General features: G+C 35.2%; 1 protein-coding gene and 1 long non-coding RNA gene across 2 annotated transcripts; both read left to right on the top strand.

Annotated features, from left to right (window-relative positions):
- Positions 1-13,095: 13,095 nt before the first annotated feature.
- On the top strand, positions 13,096-19,286 carry LOC123266021. The gene is made up of 2 exons (XM_044730048.1): positions 13,096-13,204; positions 18,250-19,286. The coding sequence occupies exons 1-2, from the start codon at positions 13,096-13,098 to the stop codon at positions 19,284-19,286; spliced, it is 1,146 nt and encodes a 381-aa protein (XP_044585983.1).
- Positions 19,287-20,337: 1,051 nt separating this feature from the next.
- Positions 20,338-21,408, top strand: LOC123265992. The gene is made up of 3 exons (XR_006509708.1): positions 20,338-20,635; positions 20,721-20,870; positions 21,041-21,408. It is a non-coding gene; the product is annotated as an uncharacterized LOC123265992 (long non-coding RNA).
- The last annotated feature ends 1,987 nt before the right edge of the window (positions 21,409-23,395 follow it).

The following is a 23,395-nucleotide window of genomic DNA, read 5'->3' as shown; positions in this document are numbered from 1 at the left end:
AAAAAACACCGAAGAAATAAAAAAATTTTTATATAGTTCCATAGTTTATTCTAATTACTTTAATTTGGTACTTATTTTACAATTCTATTAATAGTCAAGACCAGCCATATAACAGTTCATTGATTAAAATAATTCCTACTCATACAGAATCAGTTTATGCTGAAATGAATGATAACCACCAATTATTTGTGAATTCATTGACTGTCAATGAAGTGAAAAAACATCCGCTAACAGTAAATATCAGAGACGTCTGTATGACTCTGGTGCATCATAAATAAGTTAATGTAGATATTAGGGAAAAAGTTATTTAGACCAACGAGATAGTTCAAAAAAATTCTTACCATCATCCTGACTTAGTCATTGTCAAAGAACTGTTTCAATCTCTGCTATTTCTGTTCGAAATGACTCATCTAAAACTCTAAATATGAATGTATATCGTTTAAAATACAGCAGTTCAGAGTCTTATCAAATTTATTTAAACAGAATTACTTGTAAACTTCATTAGCCAAATATTTATCTGCATACTGTGTGCTCGCTATAATATTTCTTACAATGTTCGATGTTTTGAAGAAGCTCAACGTTTCCAGGCATCTAAAACAAGAAATCGATACATGTCTATTATAGTTTTGGGGAAATTGTTTTGTTTATGCATATATATTTAGTGAGTGATTCGTGTACGTTTGAATTTACGATACAAGCTTGAGGACATGATAAATTTACCAAGGGATTCGATATACCATTGTCTATGTTCTCATAAATTCAAAGACGATTAATGCAAATTAAAATGGACTAATTTGTTCACTTCACACATCATAATTCATTGTATATCAGATAATGGAAATATTCCCGTGGAAAAAAGTTGCAGAATTCCTCTGGTGATACTGCCAGAAATTGTAAAGAATTAATATTTTGACATAAATATAAATTTCAGAGAAATTCCAGATGAACTCATAAAAAGTAATCATCAATAAAACATTAACATAGTTGTAATATGGGGCTTTACGTGAAAATAATAAATTTCGTTCGACCGCCGCACCACCGCTGCACCACCACCGTTTGGTGGACTATTACGCCGGACGCTAAAAATTTACTTTTCCTAGCATCGCCACACCACCGCTGCACCACCACCGCACCAATGCTCAATCATACCTACAATTTCACAAAAAATAGTATCATAATTAATTTATCACGCAATAATTAATTAATGAGTATCCCGACAAGAAATTTTAATGTTATACCTATTATTCAACCTCCTTTTATCCAAATGCCTAGTAGTCTAGTAGAGAAGTAAGTTTTCCGCGAAAAATCGAACCGATTTTCTTAATAATATGGCAATTGGTGCATTGGCTTCAGAATTTAACTCTGAGAAAGAGGAATTTTTTAATTTGTCCGCCATTGAAAATTTTATTTTTTACAAACAAAAAACGAAGAGAAAAAAAAGTAGTCTCCATTTTGTAGTTATAACTTCAAAAATATTGAAGATATCTGAAATTTAAAAAAAGATCCTAAAAGAAGAGGAAATTTCGGTAAAATAAGACGTGACTTCCGCAGTTGTAGCTCCGTTATTTATAATTGTAATTTAACGTTGAAAATCGGGCTCCGACCGGCCGTTTCGGTGCCTAGGCGTTGCCGCTAAGCAAAGTATGCAACACAAAATAATTTTTTTATAACCTTCAATATTGATTTAAAAATCTGAATGAATTATAGTATCATCTAGACACTTGAAGGAATATAGCCCCGCCAAAAAAAAATTTTTAGCTTGATTTTTGTTTAAGTTATTTGATTGTTAAGTAACTAATTTTTCGGAGACTTGAGTTTTCATAAAATCTCTTATACAAATATAAATAATGCTGTGAAGCGGGAAAGAATAGGAGTTACGGTAATTATTACGTAAAGCGTTCCAAATTCACGTAACAGGATATTGGTAGGAAAGGATTGAGAAAGAAATGTGGAGAGGATCATCTTAATGTGAGTTTATAGAATATGCGAAAAAAAATTATAAGATAGCTCGGACTGGGATTCGAACCCAGAACCTTCCAAACTTAATTATTTACATAATAGTTTAAAAAATGTGTCTATAAATTTTTTTTCTTCTGGGAGCTCTTGTTATATAAATAATGAACAAGACCACGTAGTAAAAATTATAAAAGTTTTTTCATTTGTTTATGATGATTTTTCAAAAGTTATCAAAAATAGAATTATCCAGCTAATGTTATAAAAAAATTTTTTTTTCCTAAATTTTTAATTTTGGTTGTTTTTGTATTAATATGCAGCGTTTAATAGCTTGGCTAAAAAATTTTTAACATTAATTGTATAAAATCTTTTTATAAACAAATAGACAAATTTAATTATGTTGAAAAATTTTTTTTTGTCATTTTGTTGTCTTAGTAAAATGATGATTTTTAGAAAAAAATTTTTTTCTTAAAAAAAATTTTCAATTGTTTATAATTGTTTTTATCATTCATTGAACATTTAAATTATTTATTAAAAAATCTTTTTTTTTTTAAATCATCATCTACAAATCTCAATATAATTATGAAAAAAATTTTTTTTTACTCAAATTTCCATTGTTTATTTGATAAACAATTTGTTATAAACAAATTTACATGTTCGTATAATTTTTTTTTCCGTTGCTTTAAAAAATTACAAATTCAGGCATATGCATAAGAGTTGTAAAAAAATTTTTTCTCTATTTTTTATTAAATTTTAAAATAATTTACCCCATCAAAGTTGAAGCAGTCAACTACTTCATTAACTTATAAATTGTTATAACTTCTAAACTATTAATGCTACGGTCTTAGACATTCAAGATGATCATTCAGACAATATATTGATTTATATAATAAATTTTTCATACGCTCGATATCTATTATGGTTCAATTTTTATAAACATTTGCTTATAAGAAAATAAATTACTTAAATTTTTAAATAATTATATCTTTTAAACTATTGAAGTCACGGCTTTTATGATCCAGGACAGTTTAATAGAGTCATTATTGGACTACTCAAAAATAATTTTTTCATATTTTTAATTCCATTTGTTTATCACTTTTTTTAATTTATTCTCATTATTATACGGTTAAGGATACATTTTCTGGATTTTATTGTCCTTTTTTTCATACCTAACGCCAATAATTTTTGGTGTTCTTGCCGTTTTCTTTTAATTTTGAAATTTTTTAATCATTACCGTGACGTCACAGCTGTAGTAGAGCGAATAGAAATTTTTTTACTTGTCACGGCTATGATCCAGATACTGGGAAAAGGGACGGGAGTAGGGAAAAGAGACTGGTGAGTGGAAAGGGGACGAAGTACATGTGGTGAGGCTTTCGCCTACCTCCAAAGAGGCCGATACCTGGGCTCTAAAGAGCTATACTCGCAAGTATATTTGTCCCCTTCTCATGCAACAGAAACACAGCCAAGTTCACGGGCAAGAAAAAACTCTGCCCTCAAGCCTTACGCTATCATTAAACAGATGTCAATAGAATCTAATGTCAATCTATCCTTGTACTCAGTTAACTGCACAAAAAAAAATCCCATTCAACGATGACATATTATTATTATTATAATTATAATTATTATTATTATTATTATTATTATTATTATTATTATTATTATTATTATTATTATTATTATTATTATTATTATTATTATTATTATTATTATTATTATTATTATTATTATTATTATGTTATTAAATGATCAGGGGGGTTGTCCCCGGAGTCCGATTCTCCGAGGGCCCAGCCTGAGCTCCATCCATTACTGCTGGACCACTTCGCACAACAAGGCGGTTAGTGATCACAGCAGGCCAAAGTCATTTTCCTAAGTAGACGGAGGGAACCTCATATTACAGCCTTCTGCATCCTGACAGCCAAGAACTCAGATTTTGACGTGCAAGCTGGAACTCTGGCAAGTGAGGATACAAAAGACTGTTTCATCCCTCCGAGGACGCCAACAATCAGGACGACGAGCTTGACACGGTAACCTGGGTAAAGTTTGCCAATTTCAAACAGGAGATCCTGATATATTTTTCTTTTGTGCTCTTCTTTGGCTGAGATGTTGTATTTAGCCGGGGCCGAGAACTCAATGACATAAATGTCACGAGTAGCCTTGTCGGAGAGCACAATATCAGGTTTGTTGTGATCTATCCGCCGAGTTGTTGCAAACGGCATGTTCCAATAAATTTTGCAACTGTCATTCTCAACAACCTGGGGAATATCTCCTGGCAGATATTCATGTTTATGAACAATTTGCATAAGAAAGTCATCCTCTTCTGCAGTGAAATTGACAACTTCGTGTGTTAAACCCAGGACTAAACGATCGTGAAGCCGCTCCAAGCTCTGCAAACCTCTCCCACCGATCGACCGAGAGAGGTATAATCTGGCGACTGATGAATTGGGGTGCATGCTCCGGTTCATGTTGATAGTCTTACGGGTTCTGATGTCGAGATCTAGCAGATCCTTTCGGGCCCATTTTAAGACACCGAAAGAGTATAGTAAGACTGGGACAGCGAGCGTGTTAGTAGCGGAGACTTTATTTTTGCCGGAAAGTTCGGAGGACCAAATTTTCCGGAGTCTCCTAACATACTCGCTACGGAGAGTTGCTTGGACTTCGGAGACCGCATGCATGCGGTGCTCTTCCATTCCTAGATATCTATACAACTCTCCGGCGTCTAATTGTCTTGAAACGCTCCCATCTGCCAACTCGACATCATCACCCGTAACAGAGCACTTACCCCTCGCCAGATGTACGACCGCACACTTGTCCAACCCAAAAGACATTCCGGCATCCCGCGTGTACTCTGCTACGATGGTAAGAGCCGCCTGTAGATGATCTTCATCAGCACTATACAGCTTCAGGTCATCCATATAAAGCAGATGGGTAATCGAGTATTTTCGATCACCCGGAGGCCCCACAGAGTACCCACGAGTTTTACGGAGAGCAACAGATATAGGCAGCAGTGAGATGCAAAACAGCAGAGGGCTCAAGGAATCACCTTGGAAGACCCCTCGTTTGTACTCTACAACTCCGGTTATGTGCAATGCGTTTCCACTTCCAATGTGAAAACGCGTTCGCCAGAGCTGCATTGTACGCCGAATGCATTCCACTATTTCAGGATTGACCCCCAGGCATTTGAGGAGATATAAAATCAACTCATGAGAAGTTGAGTCAAATGCCTTGCGATAGTCGATCCAGGCCATTGACAGGTTGCGTTGATAGTAGATCGCATCTTGTGTGACACATCGATCAACTATCAAGTTCTCTTTGCAACCTGACAGGCCTCTTTTGCTGCCACGCTGTTCATATATCTGTTGCCATACAGGTTCTATCTCATGCAAAATACGGTTGTTTAAAATTTTTGTAAAAATTTTATAAACCGCATTCAAGCAGGTGATAGGCCTGTAATTCTTTGGGTCAGACAAGTCACCTTTTTTTGGTATCAGTACGGTTCGCCCTTCCACGAGCCAGTCTGGAATCGGTTCGTCAGCTCTAATGTACGATGTAAATATACGGGCCAGATGGAGGTGGGTAGAAGTAAACTTCTTCCACCAAAAGACATTTATGCCATCTGGTCCCGGGGCAGCCCAATTTTTGCTGCCATTAAGAGCTGAACGAACTTCATTCACACTGACTGCAGGGCTCTCTTTATCAGCATTCTGTCTACGGTGTTCCCGACAGAATGCTTTAAAGTCGTGCAGAGCTGGAGTATTGGCGTTCACGTTTGGTTGATCTCCATACAACTCAGTCCAAAAAGCTTCCACCCGCTCAGGTGTTGAATAATTCCCGGTAACATCGGTCTTTGGTGTCAGAAAGCGTGAAGGGCTGGATCGAAACAACGAGTTGTCGACCAACCGCTTCAGCCTTTTCTCTAGTGACTTTTTGGCAGTCACTAAAGCCCGCAATTTATTGAGAGACTCTTCCTTGATGACAAGAAGAGTACTCTTATTCAGTGTGTGATGACGCCACCGAAGTTCAGCAGCAATGCGCCGAATTCGGGGCGTGTATGCTCTTTGAGTTGTTTCAAACTCAATAACACACTGAATGCGGGAGACCTGTTTTCGGGATCTGTCAATTTTGAGTCCAAGTTGTGAGATGCGCTGTCTCAACCTTGCCTCGATCGAGAGACAATGTCTCTTTCTCGGAAAAGTCGAAACTGCTGCACCATACACAACCTGGCTCACAGTGAGCAGGGTGGAATCCTCCAGGATGTTTGCACGGAGATCTTCATTTACCGCTTCTAGCTGTTGTTGGGAGTAAGTTATCTTTTTAGATATACTTACTTGCCGTCCTATAAAGGGATTGTTGTCATCCATGGAGGAACGGCGTCGCTCTTGGTGTAATTGCGCCGGAAAGGAAAGTCTATTAGACTCCCTTCTATCTGGCACAAGCGATCTTCTATTACGCCGAAGATAAGCGGCATAATTACGCAGGTGTTTAGGCGTAAAATGCTCTAGCTCCGGATGCATATCACTCCAAAGAGTGTGCATCCGGGCCATATAACCGCTCACCCCCAGCTCGCTACGTTGGTAGCACACCAAGAGGTCGACTCGTAGTTCCTCCGTCCACTTAAAGAAAGTCCTTAAAGCGCCAGGGTCGTTAACGTTCATCGGGTCCGGCGTGCTCCTCCCACCTGATGAATGGTCCTCATCCGAAAAGGACCGGTTGTAGGGAGCACTTCTGAGATTACGCCTTGTTGTAACTCAGTATTTCAATGCAGTGGGTAGTTGGCCCACTGCATCGGCTACGTCGTTCGCCTACAGACCTGGTGTTATGGTCTGCGTTTCCCGTGATGCGCCGCTTGGAGGCCACGTAGCAAGCACCGTTTATTATTATTATTATTATTATTATTATGTTATTAAATGTTATTAAATGCTCAGGGGGGTTGTCCCCGGAGTCCGATTCTCCGAGGGCCCAGCCTGAGCTCTATCCATTACTGCTGGACCACTCCGCACAACAAGGCGGTTAGTGATCACAGCAGGCCAAAGTCATTTTCAAAGTAGACGGAGGGAACCTAGTATGACAGCCTTCTGCATCCTGACCGCCAAGAATTCAGCTTTCGATGAGCAAGCTGGAACTCTGGCAAGTGAGGATACAAAAGACTGTTTCATCCCTCCGAGGACGCCAACAATCGGGACGACGAGCTTGACACGGTAACCTGGGTAAAGTTTGCCAATTTCAAACAGGAGATCCTGATATATCTGTCTTTTGTGCTCTCCTTTGGCTGAGATGTTGTATTCAGCCGGGGCCGAGAACTCAATGACATAAATGTCACGAGTAGCCTTGTCGAAGAGCACAATATCAGGTTTGTTGTGATCTATCCGCCGAGTTGTTGCAAACGGCATGTTCCAATAAATTTTGCAACTGTCATTCTCAACAACCTGGGGAATATCTCCTGGCAGATAAGGCAGCACCGGTGTCACGTCAATACCGTAGCGGTGACGAAAATAGTAGTACAGTACTCTCAGGGCAGCATTGTAACGCTGGATGTATGCACCTCTCGCCAGCACAGGACATGCTGACAAAATGTGCATAAGCGTCTCCGGATGTTGTTTACATGCCCTGCAGGTCGTGTCCGGGAGCTGCACCTGGAGCACCCTGCTACGGTACTCTAGAGTGTTAATGACACCATCTTGGCAAGCAAATATGAACCCTTCAGTCTCGGACATCAGGCCAGCTGACTTTAAAAAGGAAAACGTCAGCTGGGTGGACAAGCCATGATCACGCACGTGTTTAAAGAACACGCTGTGCATAGACTTGTCCATCAGTTTGCCTAGGAGTAGTTTTTCCTCGGCGTTCCTGATGGCGCTCTTGAATTCCTCCTTTCGGAGTTCCATAAGAGCGTTTATTTCTCCAAGACCAAGGGTTCTTGCCGCATATATTGCTGCCTTATATAAGAACGACCCCTTATGCGCATTCTCATGTTTATGAACAATTTGCATAAGAAAGTCATCCTCATCTGCAGTGAAATTGACAACTTCGTGTGTTAAACCCAGGACTAAACGATCGTGAAGCCGCTCCAAGCTCTGCAAACCTCTCCCACCGATCGACCGGGAGAGGTATAATCTGGCGACTGATGAATTGGGCTGCATGCTCCGGTTCATGTTGATAGTCTTACGGGTTCTGATGTCGAGATCTCGCAGATTCTTTCGGGCCCATTTTAAGACACCGAAAGAGTATAGTAAGACTGGGACAGCGAGCGTGTTAGTAGCGGAGACTTTATTTTTGCCGAAAAGTTCGGAGGACCAAATTTTCCGGAGTCTCCTAACATACTCGCTACGGAGAGTTGCTTGGACTTCGGAGACCGCATGCATGCGGTGCTCTTCCATTCCTAGATATCTATACAACTCTCCGGCGTCTAATTGTCTTAAAACGCTCCCATCTACCAACTCGACATCATCACCAGTAACAGAGCACTTACCTCTCGCCAGATGTACGACCACACACTTGTCCAACCCAAAAGACATTCCGGCATCCCGCGTGTACTCTGCTACGATGTTAAGGGCCGCCTGTAGATGATCTTCATCAGCACTATACAGCTTCAGGTCATCCATATAAAGCAGATGGGTAATCGAGTATTTTCGATCACCCGGAGGCCCCACAGAGTACCCACGAGTTTTACGGAGAGCAACAGATATAGGCAGCAGTGAGATGCAAAACAGCAGAGGGCTCAAGGAATCACCTTGGAAGACCCCTCGTTTGTACTCTACAACTCCGGTTATGTGCAATGCGTTTCCACTTCCAATGTGAAAACGCGTTCGCCAGAGCTGCATTGTACGCCGAATGCATTCCACTATTTCAGGATTGACCCCCAGGCATTTGAGGAGATATAAAATCAACTCATGAGAAGTTGAGTCAAATGCCTTGCGATAGTCGATCCAGGCCATTGACAGGTTGCGTTGATAGTAGATCGCATCTTGTGTGACACATCGATCAACTATCAAGTTCTCTTTGCAACCTGACAGGCCTTTTTTGCTGCCACGCTGTTCATATATCTGTTGCCATACAGATTCTATCTCATGCAAAATACGGTTGTTTAAAATTTTTGTAAAAATTTTATAAACCGCATTCAAGCAGGTGATAGGCCTGTAATTCTTTGGGTCAGACAAGTCACCTTTTTTTGGTATCAGTACGGTTCGCCCTTCCACGAGCCAGTCTGGAATCGGTTCGTCAGCTCTAATGTACGATGTAAATATACGGGCCAGATGGAGGTGGGTAGAAGTAAACTTTTTCCACCAAAAGACATTTATGCCATCTGGTCCCGGGGCAGCCCAATTTTTGCTGCCATTTAGAGCTGAACGAACTTCATTCATACTGACTGCAGGGCTCTCTTCATCAGCATTCTGTCTACGGTGTTCCCGACAGAATGCTTTAAAGTCGTGCAGAGCTGGAGTATTGGCGTTCACGTTTGGTTGATCTCCATACAACTCAGTCCAAGAAGCTTCCACTCGCTCAGGTGTTGGATAATTCCCGGTAACATCGGTCTTTGGTGTCAGAAAGCGTGAAGGGCTGGATCGAAACAACGAGTTGTCGACCAACCGCTTCAGCCTTTTCTCTAGTGACTTTTTGGCAGTCACTAAAGCCCGCAATTTATTGAGAGACTCTTCCTTGATGACAAGAAGAGTACTCTTATTCAGTGTGTGATGACGCCACCGAAGTTCAGCAGCAATGCGCCGAATTCGGGGCGTGTATGCTCTTTGAGTTGTTTCAAACTCAATAACACACTGAATGCGGGAGACCTGTTTTCGGGATCTGTCAATTTTGAGTCCAAGTTGTGAGATGCGCTGTCTCAAACTTGCCTCGATCGAGAGACAATGTCTCTCTCTCGGAAAAGTCGAAACTGCTGCACCATACACAACCTGGCTCACAGTGAGCAGGGTGGAATCCTCCAGGATGTTTGCACGGAGATCTTCATTTACCGCTTCTAGCTGTTGTTGGGAGTAAGTTATCTTCTTAGATATACTTACTTGCCGTCCTATAAAGGGATTGTTGTCATCCATGGAGGAACGGCGTCGCTCTTGGTGTAATTGCGCCGGAAAGGAAAGTCTATTAGACTCCCTTCTATCCGGCACAAGCGATCTTCTATTACGCCGAAGATAAGCGGCATAATTACGCAGGTGTTTAGGCGTAAAATGCTCTAGCTCCGGATGCATATCACTCCAAAGAGTGTGCATCCGGGCCATATAACCGCTCACCCCCGGCTCGCTACGTTGGTAGCACACCAAGAGGTCGACTCGTACTTCCTCCGTCCACTTAAAGAAAGTCCTTAAAGCGCCAGGGTCGTCATCATTCATCGGCTCCTCCCACCTGATGAATGGTCCTCATCCGAAAAGGACCGGTTGTGGGGAGCACTTCTGAGATTACGCCTTGTTGTAACTCAGTATTTCACTGAGTGGGTAGTTGGCCCACTGCATCGGCTACGTCGTTCGCCTACAGACCTGGTGTTATGGTCTGCGTTTCCCGCGATGCGCCGCTTGGAGGCCACGTAGCAAGCACCGTTTATTATTATTATTATTATTATTATTATTATTATTATTATTATTATTATTATTATTATTATTACTGTAATTTTTTTTTTACATTTGATCAGTATATTTTTCTGAGAATTAAAAAAAAAAACAATTTTCAATTTTGACCATTTACTTTCTAATTCCCAACAGTACGGCTAAAATTTCTTAGCCATCTAGTCTAGTAGTCAATTTTCAAGTTCTCAAATTTATTCATCAGCTATAACTACACTCTTTAAAACACACGAGTGACTTTAATTAAAATATATATTAATTATCAAACCCGGAGAATGTAGCTTTTTAGATAAAATAATACAAATAATAAAATATAAATATCAGGATTGGACTTCGTGATGACAATGTAGATTGGTATTGAATATGCTGTTAATAATAATATCTAGAGAAGATATATACATCTCAAAAGCTGAGAATATAATAATAATCTATCTTTGCCCTCAGCCTTCGGAGGTATTAGCTTTCAGCTAACACTAGACGAGGCTCTTTGGACCATCTGACGTCACGGGACTCTTGAGTGTCGGGGTAGGGATTTCATGACCAAGAAAGTAAAGAGGTTGATGGAAAATTTTTTCAAGTGAGAAAAAAATACCTCCCACATTTTAATAATTATTTTAGATTGGCGCGGATTTATTGTTAATAGTATTTTTAATCTTTTTCAAGTTGAAGCCTATTATACGTACATATACAAATATAAACAAGTAAATATATAAATAAATTTTAAAATAAATAAATTACAAAGAAATATTTTGATAAAATATATATATATATATATATATATATATATATATATATATATATATATATATATATATATATATATATATATATATATATATATATATATATATATATATATATATTGTAACAGGTCGCTTTTAGCGCCACCTGTTAAGGCGTTGTTTCTCTAATTTTACCTTTTTGAATTTAATTTTAAAGGAAATTTTAATTGAGTTTTTTTTAATTTTATTTTATGCCCATTGGTTGGATTCGCCGCGACCGAGTCGCCCTCGCGTGTAGAAACTCGAAGGAAGCTCGATTGCGCGCGAAACCAAAATTTAATGCGATAATATGTAATTTGAGTTAGTAAGTAAGTAGCTTTAAGTTAGATTTAAGTACTTAATTATTGTGACGGACTAACGACGCCGGCCACGAACCCGCGAAGAGGAACAACGAGGATCATCGACGTGGGTAACCTGCAAGATCATCAACGACGGGAGGATGGCTGTCTCGAGAGCGAGTGAAACGACGGACTGAGTAGAACTCGAAGTGAGCAATCGACGCATGCGTGAAGGGTAAAGCTAGCTGTCGAGCGCTCCAATGCTCCAGCCAATACATCATTCAAAATGTCGATATCGGAAAATTGGACTTACGGCGCCATCTCTGGAGTTCACAGCTAACGACGGACCCAGCAGAGTGGGGAGAGAGAAAAGAATGCGACATGTGCTGATGTTTTTTGCTTCTTCCACGTTTCCGACTTGCCGTGTGCAGACACGTTTTTACAATACTTAGTTTTGTTTGTTATTTTTGGGGAAAACTCCTTGAGTAATTCTGGCGTTTGAAATCTACGTATATTTAATTAGCTACGACGTAGTGTGCTAATTTTGGGTTGCCGAAAAATGAAGGCAGTGCGGCGATAATTAGCTGTTGCTAATTAGTTCCTCAAAGAAAGCGTCATACACTACGACGCGTGTTCTGGTGTGATTGTTAGTCGACGTGTCCGGGTTCCAAAGAATCAGCAAGTATCCTCGCCGAGGAATCCATTATCCAAGAGTCTGACGTGGAAGCCGAGAGCGACTTGGTGGCAGAACAACCCAGGAATAACTTCAGATCGACGCTGTGACCAGGGTGAGTGGCTTTGTCTCAATTGAAGTAGCTCGTGGGATTCGAATTTGTTAATCAAACAGTTAACTAAACAGTTAATTAAACAGTTGGATTGGGTTCATTAAATAATTAATTTATGTAGTATTAAGTGTACTCGACAATAGTCAAGTCATAGTGTAAGAACGTCAAGGCTAAGTTGAGTCAGTCAGCAGAGATAATCCCACGAGGTTTTTAGGTACCGCCAATTTTTTTTCGTGTGTGTTTACGGATGTATAATTTTTATTGTTCGTTATAAGTATTATGCTGGTTGATTTTGTACTCCCGGGGTAATCGATGAGTTCAATTACCCATTGATCGAGCTTCGGGTTCGTGCGATTTACCGACGTTGAGTAAAAGGTTCGCCTACGGAGAGGGAACCTGAGAAACGGCTGCCGCGTCCGAGGCAGGCAATCGGACGTAAGTTGCCCACTCTCAGCGGAGCATTGGGGACTTAGAATAGAATTTGAACTGTGTGAGACTCAGTGACAGAGAACTGAGTGATTATTTAAATTTTTTTTACTTAAGTATTTAATTTAATTATTGAGTAAATTCGACGATTGAATTTTAATATTTAAGGTTGTAACAGGGTAAATTACCCTTGATCGATAAGTCGCCAGAGATCGATTACTTTTCGACTAGCATTTGAGCGCATCGATCTTCGGGCCTAGAGAGAGAGCAGGAGGGGGTATTTTTGGGGTCGTTATATAGACGAGCCATGCGTGGTGTCCGGAGAAGTAGTAAAGTGTTGGAACGAGTAACATCAAGAAGTCCAAAGAAGGAAGCGAGTATCAACCATAGAGTTTCTTCAACCAAATTTACACCAGGTATTGGACTTTGGTAATGATGAGCCTTGGGGCCATATACCCGGCTCATCAAATACACTACTTCTCATTTTATTTATTCAAGTTTGGATAATTCAATTGTTTAATAATTTTGCTCAATAATAATTAATTATTTAATTGAATTGATTCGTTAATTGCTGGGAGCATTCCTCCTGGGGATTTTTGGCCAAGGAATGTTCTAGACCTCTTGGGTTTGCAAGTCGTGAATAATTGAATTTATTAATACAGCTGGTTAATAATTATTAACATCTTCGATTGGTTTAAATAAATCTATTTTATATTAATTAAATTCTGAACATCGAGAAGGTTCCAATCGACACGACATAGTATTCGGTACCCGAGGTCAAAACGTGCTACGCGGTAACGAACGCCGGCATCCATTTTGAGCGCGCAAATTCCTTGTGAATTTTATTACGCAATAAATCGTAAAATTAACAACTGGATTATTATTACTATTTACAACAATCGAATTATCTTTTATTAAGACTATTTATTATCTTGAATTAAATATTGATATCTTATTAATTTTGGAAACTATTTTATTATTTGGAAAATTAAGTATTATGAAAATTGCGACGAAATTAGAAATTGATCCCACCGTGGATAGTTTTCGGAATTTATTTTACGTCGAGATAATTTGTTGTTAATTAATTATCCAGTCGACAATAACAATAATAATAATTGTCTAGTCGGAAATTCCACGTGGTTGAATCTTATATTGAAATTGAAGCCTGTGAAAATTATAATAAGTAAAATTTAATACCATTATTCCGGTAAAATTTTTTGTAAAACTACTTATCAGTGTGGATTACGTCCGAGAAATGTAGTTAATTCTATAGAGAATATTCTGAGGATTATACAATGTGCTGAGTATTAAACTCGTGGTAATTTTGAAATAAGTTTAGGCGTCGATTTTTAAGTCGGAAATTTTAAGTAGTAATTATTAGTTGTGAAAATTGTTTATGATTTTAATCTCGAGCTAATGACTGAATGATTTTAGTAAGAATTGAACGTTGACTTTTTTGGAATTTAATTTTGTAATCCAGAAAATAAAAGTAAAGTAGAGTCAGTGTGTGTGTGAGGCGCGTGGGTTGTGTGTGTGTGAATGCTACCAGCGTTCCTTCGCAAGCGAGCAGTCTGCTTGCGAGGTGTTTCGCTGGCATAGAGCGTGAGGGTCCGGTGGACAGCGCGACGTAAGGATAGTGTGGAGTGTGTGCGTAAGCTGCAGAGGCTTCTTGGCTTACGTTGCAGTCACTAGGCTGTTGCTTCTGTAGCCAGGCGTTGTTGATAAGCCCTCGTACACTGATGTCTTTGTACGAGGTGTCTTGTTGATAAGTCGGAGCCGCCGGTTTTAGCCCGAAATTCTCCGTTAGATATAAGTTGTAGTAGCGACTTTCCGGGGGAAAGCGTGAAGTAATTTAGTTGTAAGTAAATTAGTTGTAAGTGAGCGGTGTACGTGCAAGGGCACGAGTTGTTATCATATTTTGTTGTTAAAGAAATACCGGTCATTTTTGTTAAATAAAAATTCATTTCTTTCAGACCACCTTCCTCCACTCTCTCTCCCTGTAGATTATAAGCTCAGCTCTGGTTTCCGCTTCCAGGAACCGAGATACAAAATCCTGGTGGCGCCCTTGTTAATTTAGAATCATTTTTGCTAGGTATTGTTTTATTTCTATTAAATTAATTAAGGGGCCAATGAGCGGAAACCCACCCGTTACAAGGTTTAATTAAATTCGGTGAATAGATTATTTAAATCTTGAAATTTAATTTGGCTATTCTTAATTGAATTTTGGCGCATCGATTATCAAGTTTTACTTATTTAATTAATCGTTATTAATTAACGCAAGCGGAGATTTATCTTTTTTTGTGTTTTTATTATTTCTAATTAATCATCATTAATTAAAGCCAGCAATTCGATTTATTTCTTGAGTTAATAAATTGTTATTAACTGAAGTTAGCGAAGATTAATTTTTTTTTGTTAATTTACTGACAGTAACTGAATTGATGCAACGATTTATGTTTTATTAACTTGCTTAATTGTATTTACGTGGGTTCAGCAAAGATTATTATTTTATTTAGTTAATTAATTGCCGTTAATTAATTTGAGCGAAGATTTAATTTTTTTTTTGAGTCGCTGGTCATTAATTTAGCTGAGCGAAGGTTCATTATTATCTTTTTGAGTATTTAGCGAGTTAGTATTAATTGGATTATTACGAGTAACTCATTATTATTATTGCGGCGACTTTGAACTTTTCCTTGTTCGAGTTGCGAACTGCGAATCGACGACAGCGTCGACGATTATTATTGTTATTAATTTTCCTTGCGTTTCTTTTCTTGATTTGTCATTATTAACCAATTGTTCCATTTATTGTTAATAAATTTATAATTTAAATTTCTCTATTAATTTTTTTAATTAATTGCGAATTAATTGCGAGCAATCCCGAATACTTTTCTCGTTCCTCTATAATTAAGTCGTACTCTTAAGGCCCGCCACCCGACGAAGAGAGTCCCGGACCGGAGTAGCCGGAAATCGACGTGATCGGAGCAAAGCTCCTGGCGCCCAACAACAGGTAAAGCAGGTAGGCCAGATTATTTATTTCGGACTTCGTCCTCGCTAACGCACGGGGACGAAAATACCCGTTATAATATATATATATAATATATATATATATATATATATATATATATATATATATATATATATATATATATATATATATATATATTAGGGTGTGCCAAAATGTAACTTCCGTGGAAAACCTTTTAAAATTGGAATTTTGAGTTCAGCTCTTAACAGGGGCTGCGTTTGAGCATTTCCTGAGATATTTTGGTGTAAGACGATATATTTGATTTTCATATAAATTTTTAACAGGAGATTCAATTGGGTACTTCCGGCCAAATTTTGAATTTTCACCGGAAATGCCCAAACTAAGCTTCTGTTAAAAAATTCTATGAAAATCAAATACATTGTCTAACACCAAAATATCTCAAAAAAAGACCATTCGGCAGCCGAAATGGAAGTAGATTTCATCATGAATAGAAAAAAATATAACGAAGATTATATACAGAACTAGGGCTTTTAACTTATATGCAATCGACAAAAATATATATCGACGGACAAATACTAAAACCAGTGCAATAGCAAATTTCATAATTGGCATAGGGGAATGGGGCATAATTTTGAGACTACACATATGACATGATACTCACATTAAAGCTTATTTAAAGAGCTTTCGGATGCTATTTACAGAATTGCAATAAGTTATCCCATTCAAAAGTTATTCGAGTTCGAAAGTGAAGAAATATGAATTTTTATGATTTTCAAAATTTTGAAATCCTCGTATTTCTAAATTACTTGACCGATTAAGCTCATCTTCGAACTTGACTTTGGTATTTATCTGTAGAATAAGTATGTTGAGTTTGGTAGAGATCCGTTGTAAATTGGCGACGCTATCGTCCTGACAAGCCGCGTTATATCCCATATATATATAAATATATATATATATATATAATTAGAGATATTTTTTATCTGTATTTTCTAATTACTTCAGTTTCATATTTCGAATCATAAAATTATCCATGTACATCTTATATACATATATATATATATATATATATATATATATATATATATATATATATATATATATATATATATATATATATATATATATATATATATATATATATATATATATATATATATATATATACTTATGCGGCTATTGTTTAATTACGAGCAAGTCTAAAGATCGAGTTACAAACTAACGTATACAATATTTATTGGTATATAAATATTGAAAACATCATATACTTAAGACCTTAAACCAATTATAGCTCTTGGAAAAATTTTTTGAAAATTTTTTTCAATTATTACACTTGGAAATATTTTGTCAATTGATGTAAATACAAATTTATTAAGTATTATGTTTTATTGAAAAACTTAGATTATTCACCACTTAAACTGATTGATACTCAACTGAAAAAAATACTATTTAATTATTTATCTGAGAATATGTAAAAATAATATTTAAATTCATTATGTACTTGATTTTGTTACAGAAGATGACAAATTAAATGACTCGAAAATCGTACATCTCTAGATAATTTACTTTTATCTCAAAAATTATTAATCTTACTTTCTGAATATCAAGTTGTAAGTCTAAATATATTCGACAATTTATCATACTACTTGTTTTTATTATAAATAAGTACAAACAAAATGTTTTTCTGTTTATTTTGTGACTATAATAATTCGGAATTGTCTATTTATTTGCAACACTTGGAAGAACATTCGAATTTGTTGAAGCTTTTTATTTGTGGATATAACCACTGTAATAAAGCTTATAAAATTTTGTCATCTTTACAAACTCATGTATATCGAACCCACCAGGTCAATTCCACTAAGCATATTTCATCTACTGCTCCAGCAAATACAAACCATTTTTTTGAAGAAATTAATTGTACAGTTGAAAACTGTACTCAAAAATACCGTGATATTGAAAAGTTAAAGGAACATTTACATGGTAATATAAAGCAGGGGATCACAATAAAATGTTATTATCCAAGTTGTGAGAAAAAATACCGTTTAGCAAATTCGTTCTCTTCTCATATAAGTAAAGTTCATAGAAAAGATAAAGTTTTAAAATTAGCACAGTTAAATTATAATGATAATAATGATCCAAGTGAAGTACAGTCTTCCAATTTATTTACTACCAATAATGATAACTTGGTTGATGAACAATTTTTTCCAGAACAATTCGAAAAAGACAATCACTATCATGAAGAAAAAAATAATTCATATTGAAATATGAATGATGAAAATTTTTTAATGAATTTAGCGCATTTTTTTTTTAAATTAGAGTTTAAATTTTGTTTGACAGCATCAACCGTTCAGTACATTGCGAGTGAAATATGTAAAATAAGCAAACAAAATCAAAAACTTGTTAAGAATAATTTATTGAAGCATTTACAAGAGTTAAATTTATCAGCCGAATCAATTGAGGATATCCTCGATAATGTTTTAGATAAAACTTTTAATACTGTTGACGATAATTTAGGAACTTTCTACAAACGCAAAAAATTCTGTGAAAAAAATTTTCCGTATGTCAGTCCCATTCAAATTCCTGTCAATAATTCAAGTTCCAAGAAAAAACAATTTTTTCATTATGTGCCTTTAAAAGAAACTATTAAACAATTATATGATAATAAATCACTAAGTCATAATTTAGTATTTGATATCCCGAAATATAATAGTAAAATATTGAAAGATTTTACAGATGGTAGTGTGTTTAAGAATAATCCATTTTTTAAAGACAATCCTAACGCAGTTCAACTGATATTATATCAAGATAGCTTCGAAATTGTAAATCCCATAGGTTCTGCTAAATCTAAATATAAAATCTTAGCTGTTTACTTCAGTAAAGGAAACTATCCAGATAAAATAAGATCACATGTTAATTCAATGTATCTCGTTGCATTATGCAAGGAAAAATTATTTGATCATACTAAAGTTTTTGGTAAAGTCATTCAAGACATAAAAGATATTGAGACTGATGCTATTGAAATATCTCCTGGGAAAGTTGTAAAAGGCTCTTTAGTGTTTGTAACTGGTGATAATCTGGGAAGCCGCGGACTAGGGAGATTCGCTGAAAATTTTAGCAAAACTCAGTACTTTTGCAGATACTGTCTAGTGACCAAAAAATCTTTTGAAACCACAAACGGTGTATTTAAGAATAATCCGATAAGAACTGTTGAATCGTATAAGATCGTTATCACTAAATTAAATAGAAAAAAATCCACGTGTTCACAAAAAAAAGCTAATAAAAAACCTTTATTGATACAGGGAATAAAATTTGATTGTGTTTTTAATCAATTAAATTATCACGTTCGTCTTTCTGGATTACCTCCTTGTCTTGGACATGATATTTTTGAAGATGTTCTTGCCTATGACCTGAAATTGTATCTTGATGATCTTGTTGACAAAGGTTGGTTTTCATATAAATTACTCAATCATCGAATTGAAATTTTCGATTACTCAGTAGAAGATCAACGGGATAAGTAATGCTAGATTTCACCGACTTCTAAAAGAGTATCAGGTGGCGCGTGTCAAATATGGAATTTTTTACGATTATTACCCGTATTAATTTATGACAAAATTGAAGATACTGACGATGATGTTTGTGAATGTATTATATTACTATCGGAAATTGTTGAGATAATTTACGCTCCAGCTATTCACGAAACGTTTGTAATTCATTTAGATTCACTGATTCGTGATTACATTTACTAACGAAAATTATTTTCACTGCCACTACGCCCAAAACATCATTATTTACTTCATTATCCTTCATTAATACTTCAGTTCGGACCATTGATGAAGTCATGGACACTTCGTTCTGAGAGTAAACATTGTTTTTTTAAACGAAGTATGAGATATTTACAAAATTTTATTAATGTCAACAAAATTTTTTTAGTACTAAACATGAAATGTATCAATGTTTTGTTCGTCTATGAGGAGAAATTAGTTCTGATCTCGAAGTAAAGAGTGCTGAAAAATATAACTTAAATTTATATAATGAAATGATTAAACAAATTTTATTGACTAAAAAATTACACCCAGATATTGATGAATCTAATGAAATCATTAAAAAGGGTGTCTTATATCGTATTGGTGATGGATTATTCATTTCGCAGAAAGGTTATCAGTATAAAGTAGTAGTAGAAAGAATTTGCAAAATGTTAAATGATGAAAATGAAATTTACTTCATTTTAGAAGTCTGAGATACTAAATTTATTTCTTATTTGAGAGCATATCAATTAGGTGAGATATTAGAGTATAAATGTTTATCGTTTATTGAGCTTGTTAGCTTTCAAAAATTACATATTTATAGAATAGGTTCAATTTTATGCGTAAAACCCAAATATGCATTAGTTGAATGTGCATTGTAATCACAATTAAAAAATTCATAGCTGTATAGAATAAACATTTCACGTTAAGCTTTGTTTCCCATTATTTTTCAATTATTAAACTTTTTTATAATTCGAATGTTCTTCTAGTTAATCGTTATACTGTATATAATTTAACTCTTTAAATAATTACAATCAATATTTAACGGAATATTACTGTAATAAAAAATGATCTGAAGAAAAAACAATGTGAACATAACTATAGCAAAAACATATTTACTAACTTAAAAGCGATATTTTAGTTGTTACATTGATCGTTTATGTACTGTTATTAAAATTAAAAACCTTTGAAAAACTGTTAGTATAGCATCAACTACGATGGCGATTTTCAAAGTTTTCCGGCATGATAAACCGTCTGCAAAAAAACTTATCAAAGCCGAGACGATTGCTGAGCTTATTAAGGCTTCCAAGTCTAAATAATCGTGGACAGACAACGAGTATAAGGTTTCATGATTCATTCTTATTATTACTATAACACCTATGATCATTTTAGTACATTTTGTAATTCAATGGTTTATTGTTCAACTAGATTTATATGGAGGATTTCACTGAAGTAGATGACGATGAAATACTGCAAGATTTGGCTTCAAAGAGCAAAGAACAACTGGTACTAATTCTTGATCCTGATGGGATTGATTGGAATGGCGATTTATCAACAAAAACAGTCAAGTGTCTAAAGGTAAAAACTAAATTTGTATCAGTATATTTAACTGATGTGTCTAATTAATATCAAAACATTTTAAAACTTAAAAAATATATTTTTTTAGCGATAATCCATAGTTAAAATTATATAATTTACATATCGAAAACCTTTAATTTCTTTATATTTATTAACTACATAAATTACAGAACAATCTGAGACGGTTACTGAGCCAAGCCCATCATCATCTGAGCCAAGATCATCACAGCAAGCTTCTGATTTAGATAATATTTATTGCAAATTGTCATCTTCGGTGCAAAAATCACTCCGTACTGGAAAGTTTCTAGACTTCAATGAAAAGAAAACTCTTATTCATGTGGTTGCAAATTACATGACAAATGATCTCAACGACACCACCCTCACAACGGCAAAGAAAATGGGTCATCGAATAGTTAACAATTACTCAGCTTCGTTTACAGTGAAAATTGGAGGTTTTTCTCTAGAAGGAGAAAGTGCGAGCCTTGGACAAAAAATTCATGATTGTATCAACTACGCCAAGCAAGGTCATCATGACAATAGAACTAAGTATGGCTGTGTAGCATACTTACCTGAAGTACCTCAAAACGAAAGTTGGGAATCTCAGGAAGAAAAAAGATTAGCATTAATAAATGACTACGAATCGTCTAAACCTGTCGAAGAAGTTATTCAACTAGTGTCTGAAAGTTATTGCTTGCAGCGTGAGTATATAAACAAGGAAAAAGATTTAGCTAAATTTGTTGTCAATTGGCCGTACTTCACGCATTAAAAAATTATTATTGCTCACGCGGATCATCTTTTAGGAATAAATTGCTTAGAAACCTGGACAAAATCTTTAAATGAGTTGTACGTACCAATTGTATTATTTTTAAGAACAAAAGAAATAATTGCGGTTGAGAAATTCAAGAAGAAAAATAAAGGTAAAGACATTCCCGACGAATTGAGGCACATTTTTAATGAACAGAAAAAAACCAAGGAATATAGCATTACCTTGAAGAACAAGCGTCCATATAAAAATATACTGTTTGATTTCATCAACCAGTATATTGGCTCTCGAGAAAAACTCGAATTCCTGTTTGTATTAATAAACGTAAGTTATTAATTATATCACACAGTTCTTGATAAAAACTTTTTAATAAATTTGCATCGTTTTTTTTTTGTAGGAAGACACAGAAGATGATAAATTATTAGATTTTGTTGATGTCCCGAATCCAGTATTAATTATTAGATATTTTTAGTTATGATTAGTCGTAAGAAATGTGGTATAAATTAAGTAATTAATTTATGTATGGCTTTTAGGAAATGATATTCATAACGATTCGTCAAATAAATATAATGTTGTTATCGAGAAAAGTATCATCATCGGTGCCAATTCATTCTTGGATGAAATATTGATTACATTTTTAACGTATTTCATTTTTGGATTTGTCTACCCAACAGAGATTGAGGGAACGTTAGAAATAATCCAACGGTGCGTATAAATGTTCATAAATAATATACAAACTCATGTTAAATATCAATATATCATTTCCTAAATTTAATACAATTATACTTTCTTCTATACTAAAAAACTAAAAATATTTTTAATGTTATTACAAAATACTATTTTTTTTATGGTATTCAACATTTTTTTACTCGTTTTATTTTTTTTAACTTCGATATCGATCAAAAAATCTCCATATTTTATTTAATTTTAACTACCATTAAAATTTTCCAGATTATTTTTCAAAATTAATCCTCCTCGAGGAAGCAAACGAGGTGTAAAGCGAAAAGCAGTAATTCAACATCCCAAATACACCAGTTTTGTTCAAGAAATCGATGTATTTAAAGAACATGACTCCAGCGACTTATAATGTTATTTTCGGATGTTGTTCGCTTTCTAAACATTCCAAAAATTTTATTCCGTCATCTGAGTGATTTTATAACATATATTACTTCCAATAATTGCTAAAAATTATAATGTAAGCTTAAAGTACACTATTCTCAAGTACAAGTTCTCATCGTTCAAACTCTTTATAGATAATAAGTTTAATACAATACTAATAAAACTATTATAATGTATGTTATTAAGAGACAAAGATTTATTTGTTTTTTCTTTTTTTTTTTTTTTTTTTTTTTTTATTAATTTTGTGTTATGAAACATTATGTTATTTTCGGATGTTATTTGCTTTTTTAACATTATATCAAAAATTTTATTCCGTCATCTGAGTGATTTTATAACATATATTACTTCCAATAATTGCTCAAAATTATAATGTAAGCTTAAAGTACACTATTCTTAAGTACTAGTTCTCATCGTTCAAACTCTTTATAGATAATAATTTGAATGCAATACTAATAAAACTATTATATTTCATGTTATTAAGAGAAAAAATTTTATTTGTTTTTTTTTTCTTTAATTGTGTGTTATGGAACATATTACCAATTATTTATTCTATAAACTCAGTAATTTTGTCATGTACTTAATCCATGAGAATACTATTCTGTTCTTTTATATACTTTACTGTTCTTTGAAATCAAAAATGTAA

This window comes from Cotesia glomerata, linkage group LG5, assembly GCF_020080835.1.
Source record: "Cotesia glomerata isolate CgM1 linkage group LG5, MPM_Cglom_v2.3, whole genome shotgun sequence".
NCBI lineage: Eukaryota > Metazoa > Arthropoda > Insecta > Hymenoptera > Braconidae > Cotesia > Cotesia glomerata.
The sequence above is the reverse complement of the archived record's forward strand: the minus strand, read 5'-3'. Positions and strand labels throughout refer to the sequence as shown.

Coding starts and splice junctions, on each gene's coding strand:
- LOC123266021 (XM_044730048.1), top strand. CDS start 13,096: ATGCGTGGTGTCCGGAGAAGTAGTAAAGTGTTGGAACGAGTAACATCA. Junction 13,205..18,249: donor TTCAACCAAATTTACACCAG/GTATTGGACTTT, acceptor ATAATGTTTTAG/ATAAAACTTTTAATACTGTT.